Source organism: Benincasa hispida, chromosome 11, assembly GCF_009727055.1.
Source record: "Benincasa hispida cultivar B227 chromosome 11, ASM972705v1, whole genome shotgun sequence".
NCBI classification, from domain to species: domain Eukaryota; kingdom Viridiplantae; phylum Streptophyta; class Magnoliopsida; order Cucurbitales; family Cucurbitaceae; genus Benincasa; species Benincasa hispida.
Genome location: NC_052359.1, coordinates 29432775 through 29440748, shown reverse-complemented (window position 1 = coordinate 29440748; position 7974 = coordinate 29432775). Strand labels below are relative to the sequence as shown.

The window sequence follows — 7974 nt, the reverse complement described above, 5'->3', positions numbered from 1 at the left end:
CCAAATCCCTAAACTAGAAAGTTAGATGTTACCTTCCTATGGAGATGAAGAAGAGAAGAACTCAACAATGTCTTCATTAATTACATGAGATGGGGAGAAAAATGAATAAAAATACAAGTAGAGACGTGAGAAGAGGAGAAAATCGGCATAGGAACCGACTGGGGGTCTATTATTCCATTCCCTTTCTTGCCCTAAATCGAAGAGAAGATGTTATATATTGCAGCCGCAACATCACGACGTTGCCATGCTATAAGGCCTCGAGCGCGCCTCCATAATAAATCGGAGCGTAGCATTGCAACGTTGCCCTATTTTCCAGCATGAATTCACTACTAACTTGGAGCATTGCAACGCTTCGTCCAGGGGCATTTTCACCATTTCACATCCTTTTGAAGCCTGATTGCTCAAATTAGCTTCTAATTATTTTAAATTAACCCCAAACAGCTCGTAACGACTGATTATACCTCCAAAATGCTGGATACCTAGAAAATCATTGAATAAACACAATAAATATAGGGACGTCCTAGGATTAAGAAGAGGAGAATAACATATTTTTGGTGCTATTAGCAGTATGTACTTAGGATTCAAATTATTAGCAATCTTAAGAACATAACATGGCTCTGCCTTAAGCAACTTATATAGAAAAATGTTGACTCAATATTCAATGTAGAACTCTAAGAAGGGTTTATTACCTTTTAGGCAAGAGGTTCACTTGTCTAAGGAATAGTGTCCTAAGACACCTCAAGAAGTTTATGATATGAGACGTATTCCCGATGCCTCAACTATGGGAAACTTAATGTATGTTATGCTCTGCACTAGGCCAGATATTTGTTATGCAGTGGGAATAGTTAGTAGTTACTAGTCGAATCCAGGGTTGAACCACTGGGATGGAGTTAAGAACATCCTCAAGTATCTTAAGAAAACGAGGAACTATAAGTTGGTGTATGGAGCTAAGGATTGGATCCTTACAGGATACAACGACTCTGATTTCTAAACTGACAAGGATTTAAGGAAATCCACGTTAGGATTAGTGTTTACCTTGAATGGCAGAGTTGTAATATGGCATAGCATCAAGCAAGGATGTATTGCAGATTCCGCTATGGAAGCTGAGTATGTAGCTGCTTGTGAAGTAGGAAAGGAAGCAGTTTGGCTTAGGAAGTTCCTAAGGGATTTGGAAATGGTTCCAAATATGGACTTACCCATCACCTTATACAGTGACAACAGTAGGGCAGTAGAAAACTCTAAAAAACCTCGTAGTCGTAAATGAGGAAAGCATATTGAGAGGAAGTATCACTTGATATGAGAGATTATGAAACGAGGATATGTGATCATCACAAATATTGCCTCAGAGCACAACATTGCTAATCCATTTACGAAGGCTCTCTTGGCTAACGTGTTCGAGGGTCATCTAGAGAATCAAGGTCTATGAGACATGTACATTGTATAATCTAGGGCAAGTGAGAGATGCATAATGGGTATATGGATGCCCTAGTTTATTGTATTTATTTACCATAATCCCGCTTTTTGAATTCTGATATCATATACAACCCACTGATTAGAGTTTTAGTTCAAGTGGGAGTTTGTTGGGTCTTATGCCCTAAAACTCGTAGATAGAAAATGTTATTAATTGACGTCATTAACAAAAAGTTATAAATGTTAATTCAATAAATGTTATTGTGTTATTTTCTATTTTGTCTTAATAATCCTAAATCAGCCAACAAGAGCGTAGCTCAACTGGCATAATACTCGTGTCTCCTTGTTAACTCACTAAAGGAGTTAAAGAGGGATGATTTGAATTGTTCAAATCAATTTGAGGAAAATGTATATTAATATGATTAATATGTAATTGATTATGGATGTGATCTATAATTCAAATTAAGTTGAAAAGAAACATTTGAATTAGATTCAAAGGATTAATTTAAGTGAATTAGATTAATTCCCAAATAATTAATTAATACAAAGGTGTTGCACATATACATATGGTGTTTATGATAATTAAATATATATGCTAAATTGAATTTAATGTATAAATAGTGATTTAACTAATGTGCTAATTAATTAAATAAATGTTATTTAATTAATTGTGCATGAGGAAAAATTGGAAAAAGACTAGGAGAAGGGGTTGATCCTTATCTATATAAAGTCTTCCTTATGGCCCTTTTGGGAACACACAAAACACACAATAGAATTCCAAGCATTTATTGTGCAATTTTTTCCTAAGCAAGAAATCCTCTCTACTCTCCCAAAAAAATTTTCTTCCTCACCCTCTTCCAATCAATAGTGTGATACCACCTATCATTCTATTGAAATCTTCGAGAATAACAAGGTTACTCTCGTGGTTGTGCTTGAGTTTGTTCGAGGAAACGTTCGTGTTCAAGACCGTTGGAGGAGCCGCTCGTTGGAACACCGAGAGAATCGTTCTTGGAGCTTTGGAATCTACAAAGGTGAGAATTGTTCTAACCTTTCTCTACAACATACTAATTGCATGTTTGTTCTACGTTTATTCTGTTTTAGTTTACTGTTTTATTTATGTAAAAATCTATTTAAAGGATGTAAGATGTTCACAACGCTTCCGCTGTGGGATTCAATCCCAACATCCTTTGCTCAACAACCTCCATCGTTAAAAGATCCTTGTTGTAATCCGTTCTATCAAGAATATTATAAATTCCCGCAATCCATCAATTATATTCTTATCAGAAACTAGATGTGATCATCACAAAATGCTGTCTCTTAAATTAGCCATTAAATTTCATGATGCTTACTCTGTCTCAATTGATGGCAGTGGTGGAGGTCTTTGCCTCCTATGGAAAGACAATGTTCAAGTCCATATAAGATCCTCATCTGCCTCTCAAATTGATATTAATATTCTTATGGATAATATTTCTTGGAGATTTACAGGTTTGTATGGCCATCCAAACTCGTGCAAAAGATCAGAAAGTCGGGAATTACTACGACAAATCCATAACAATGATATCTCACCTTGGCTTGTAAGTGGCGACTTAAATGAGATCATGTGGAATTAAGAAAAACACTAAACATTGAAATGAGATCATGTGGAATTTAGATTCCAAGAACACTGGACGTTTCATGATTCTTGTTCCTCTATTATTAAAGAAGCATGTCCATGGAACACCACCTGTTTTAATCCTATGGATCTTCAAGCTACTCTGTCTTCTACAATTGGAAAACTATCTCATTGGGGCCACTCGATCACTAACTCCATCAAATAAAAAATTAGGGGGCATTTGGCCTCAAGTTGGGTTGGGTTGGGTGGGTACCACTATTTGGTTCACCAATTATTAAAGAAGTTTATTATCTTGTTATTCGCGCTAACTCACATTTCTCATTTCGTTATTCGCATCAATTCTCCCAATTACTCTCTTCCTATAATAATTACCAACTCAATTCTGCAGCCAAATAACCCTTTAAAATTTGTCAAAATCGTATCAATTCTACTTGTGTCACTAACATAATAGATAAGGTTCCTACTATTATTACAGAAGAAATGAATCTTTCCCTTATTACTCCATTTTCTAAAATGGAAATTAAACAATTACTTTTCAACGAGTATAAACGTGACCTAAATAGCTACTAACTAAAGACTAAAATGTCGATCGAAAGTGTTTATTATTATTGTTATTATTTTTTAAATTTCATTGCGATCAAAATTAATAAATAGTCGTGGCCTCAAGTTGGAGGTGACAACATTACAATTACGTTCGTGGCTATTTATTGATACTGGGGCCCCCGCCCCTTCATTCCCTCATTGACTCAATTTCCATTCAAATCTGATCTCACAAACAAACACTCTCACAGTTCCGGAGAACAATCAAAGAAGATTAGTGGCAATGGCGACCATCAAAGTTCCGGACCATCTTCCTTCTCCTGCCGAAGACTGTGAACAGCTTCGTAAAGCTTTCCAAGGTTTGCAATTCAAATCGTTTTCCGTTCCATTTTCATTCATTTTGTTCCTTCTTTTAGAGTTTCTCATTCGAGTGAGTCAATGTTCTGAGGATCGAGGTTTTATTCATCTTGATTGATGATTGTTGTGAAGCTTCACTAAGGTCTAATCTAATTTTGTGTTCATTTTTGGTAAGTGATCACGTAAACGTAAATCGAAATGAAGCTATGTCGATCCGATTTTCTGATCTGCTGGAGATCATGATTGCGTTCTTTCTGTTTACCGAACTTTCAGCTTGATCGTATTTCTGTTTTTTTGTTGCGTGATCTATATTTGATCGATTTATGTATTAGATGGTTCAATGTACAGTAGTTACTACAGACGGAATTTAGATGAAAATTTTTATGCAGTTGCTACTCTTTTGTTTCTGCAATCTATATAGTTTAATGTCTCTCTTATCTTTGTTTGGATGTCGAGCAGTTTCTGGTTATCATTCCGTTTCTTAACTGCTGTGTTGTGACTTTTGGTCGATCAACGTGCAGGATGGGGAACGAACGAGGACTTGATCATATCCATTTTGGCCCATAGAAATGCAGCTCAAAGAAGTTTAATACGGAAAACCTATGCTGAGACATATGGTGAAGATCTTCTTAAAGAACTAGACAAGGAACTTTCGAGTGATTTTGAGGCAAGACTTTGCTGCTTATTTCATGTCTCATTCTTTACAATTGCTTTGACTGAAATTCGATTTTTGTGCAGCGTATTAGTATTTGTACATATCAAACTAATTTTCCAGAATTTATTCACTCTTTAATTCTTTAGTAATGAACTTTGTCGTGCTTCCTACAGAGGATTGTACTTCTGTGGACATTGGAACCTGCAGATCGTGATGCACTTATGGTTAATGAAGCAACAAAGAGATTAACCTCAAACAATTCGGTTATTGTGGAAGTTGCTTGCACTCGAACATCAATCGAATTATTCAAGGTGAGGCAGGCCTATCAAGCCCGTTTCAAGAGATCTCTTGAAGAAGATGTTGCATATCATACTTCTGGAGATATCCGCAAGGTAACAATAACTTTTGAAACATATAAGCAATATCAGCAAACGTGTATAATTCAATGACACAATAAATAAAATCAGAGATTGACCCAAGAAGATGTTTGAGGTAAATGGTATTTCCTTATGCTGTATTTGCTGCTGACTCACCCTGACGAAAACTCTATGCAGCTTTTGGTCCCTCTGATTACCACGCTCCGATACGAGGGAGATGAGATGAACAAAATCTTAGCAAAATCAGAGGCTAAAATACTCCATGAGAAGATATCAGACAAGGAATACAATCATGACGAACTAATTAGAATTCTGACGACAAGAAGCAAAGCTCAATTACTTGCAACGCTTAATCACTACAATAACGAGTATGGCAATCCCATCAACAAGGTACATATGTACACATTTTCCATGAGTATTTCAAAGTTTGAGTATTAATATTGGTTTCCTGCTTTGCTTTCATGTAAAAGCCTTCCATTTACTTAAACTACTTTAACTACAACTACATGCATCATCAGAACAAAATAGTAAAGCCTTCCATTTACTTAAACTACTTTAACTACATGGCATCAATTCGTTTTTCATTTAACTGACTGATTAGCTTTAGCCAATTTAAAAACTTGACAATGTACACTGAATTTTTGAAAAGGCAGAACACTTTTTTTATTCATACAAATACCATTCTTCAAATTTACATAAATAACAGCAATCACCAATAACATACTCTCAACAACTATTGAATAAGTTTCCAATTTGATTGAAATCTAATAGTAGTGATACACATCTCAAACAATTACTGTATTTAAAAAATTACTCACACATCAAGATGGTTTGATTATTTTTCATATGAAAAAATGAAAATCATCTAACTACCACTCGTAAGTTTTATTAGCTAAATAAGATGTGATATTCTATAATTTATGGGAAAGTTTCCAGTGTTACCATACAGCTGAGCTAAGGGTCATTGTGTCAAATGAAACTGCATATTTTCAGGATTTGAAGGCTGATCCAAACGATGAGTACCTGAAGTTACTGAGAACAACCATCAAGTCTTTGACCTTCCCAGAAAGACACTTTGCAAAAATTCTTCGTTTGGCAATCAACAAGTTGGGAACAGATGAGTGGGCACTTACCAGGGTCGTTGCTTCTCGAGCTGAAATCGACATGGAGCGCATCAAAGAGGAATATTATCGTAGGAACAGCGTTCCTCTGGATCGTGCCATTGCTAAAGACACTTCTGGAGACTACGAGAGAATGCTTCTTGAGTTGATTGGGCATGGTGATGCCTGAGGTACCCTCTTTTTCAATAAGTAGTTTGTTTTCACCTCATCTTGATGTCTTGTCTTGTGTACTCTGTTGGATTTCCTTCTTGTATTGTGTATTAAGGGATGTTTTGTTCAGGCTCACATCAGTTTTATTTGAATAAATGAATATATTTTAAACTTGCATCTGTTACAAAGTTATGATATAATGTAGGTGTAAATATTGTTTTGGTCCTGTACTTATGTAAGTTCAATTTGGTCCTTTGATTTTGAAAATATTCATTTTATTTCGTAATTTGGTTTATTTTGATTATTGTATTTTCAAAATATTCATTTTGGTATCTGTAATTAAAAAAAAAAAAGGATAATTTTAGTCTTTTCGTTTCTATTTTTTCTCATTTCTTTCCTCAAATATTTACATCTATATCACTTCATTCATAAAATTTTTATAGCTATATATTGTTGGATATATTTTCAAATATAGGAAAAAAAAAACTCATTTCAAAAGAGTATGGAAACTTTTTGCAATTTAAGGAATTCTATTGTATATAAAATTTGTTTTGAAACATTACCAATAGAGATCAAAATGGTCATTTTTAAAAAAATATAAGGACCAAAATATATGCTTTGAAAGTTCAAATTTCATCAATTGTGGAACGGTATCTTGCTGTCATCTCGCCTTCATGTTAAACTACTCTCTTAAGACAAACAAAAAATTTTAAAGATTTTTTTTGAAAAATGGCAAAAAAATTTCAAAACTTAAAAATAGCAAAATGATTTTTTAAAATAAAAAAATATTACTTAGCAAATACCCAAACTACCTGAACAAACTCAACTGGATAAAACCTCCATCGTATACTAAACCAAATACAAAAAGAGTAGACCTAAACCAACACAAATATTCACACGAATACACAAATACACTGTAATAAAGTATTTTAGACATAAAAGAACTAAAATCCCACCAAATTCCAAAACAACTAAAATACACTGAAGATGCCGATGACAGTCGTAGCATGGACGACGACGTGCGATAGATAAAAGAGATTTTGGAAGTAGTTAAATGAAGGACATGACATGCGTGAGAGATGAGATTGGGACCGACACTAAAGAAGATAAGGAATTTAATTTAGGTTTTTTTTTGTCTTTATCTTATATTTTACATATTATATATTATTAAGTCATTGCAAACAAGAAGATTTGGTCAATCGCCAATGTCCTAAGTGAATGATGTTTTATTATTATTATTATTATTATATAATTTCAATTAGGGTTAACTCTTCTCCTTTTTTCTCTTAATTTCAAACTTTATAAATTCTAAATTTTTTATCAATTTAAATTCAAAAATTTCAAATATCGCATCAAATAAATTTAAATTTATTGTCTTTTCAATTACATCAATTTTGGATTAAAAAAACAAAATTAAAGGAAAACAAAATCCAGTAACTTGGGACAATTAATTTAAATTCATCTAAAACTCAAGATATTTAAATTTTATAACTTTATGATACAATTACATTGTATGTGTAAATGTAGATTAGTTAAATCTCATAATTTCATATTACTATTACACTATGTGTAAATATAATAGCAAAACTTATTTACGAAAGATGTTAAAAATTTCAAACAAGGGCTAGAGATTGATTTAAATATGATAATAGCCGAGGACGAAAATATCGCTATCGATGTAAATATCGATAACTCGATTTTATGGATATATCGACGGATATTTAAATATTGATGAATATTTAGAAAAAAAAT

The 7974-nt window shown here is 33.6% G+C and overlaps 1 protein-coding gene across 1 annotated transcript; it reads left to right on the top strand.

The window, feature by feature from the left end:
• Nucleotides 1–3762: 3762 nt before the first annotated feature.
• LOC120089875 (annexin D2-like) lies at nt 3763–6410 on the top strand. The gene is made up of 5 exons (XM_039047302.1): nt 3763–3921; nt 4441–4586; nt 4748–4966; nt 5129–5341; nt 5945–6410. The coding sequence occupies exons 1-5, from the start codon at nt 3846–3848 to the stop codon at nt 6239–6241; spliced, it is 951 nt and encodes a 316-aa protein (XP_038903230.1). The 5' UTR covers nt 3763–3845; the 3' UTR covers nt 6242–6410.
• The last annotated feature ends 1564 nt before the right edge of the window (nt 6411–7974 follow it).

What these genes read in the sequence shown, in the direction of transcription:
- LOC120089875 (XM_039047302.1), top strand. Translation starts at nt 3,846, where the DNA reads ATGGCGACCATCAAAGTTCCGGACCATCTTCCTTCTCCTGCCGAAGAC. An exon ending in AACTTTCGAGTGATTTTGAG is followed by an intron (nt 4,587 to 4,747) that starts GCAAGACTTTGC and finishes TGCTTCCTACAG; the next exon opens with AGGATTGTACTTCTGTGGAC. An exon ending in ATGGCAATCCCATCAACAAG is followed by an intron (nt 5,342 to 5,944) that starts GTACATATGTAC and finishes GCATATTTTCAG; the next exon opens with GATTTGAAGGCTGATCCAAA.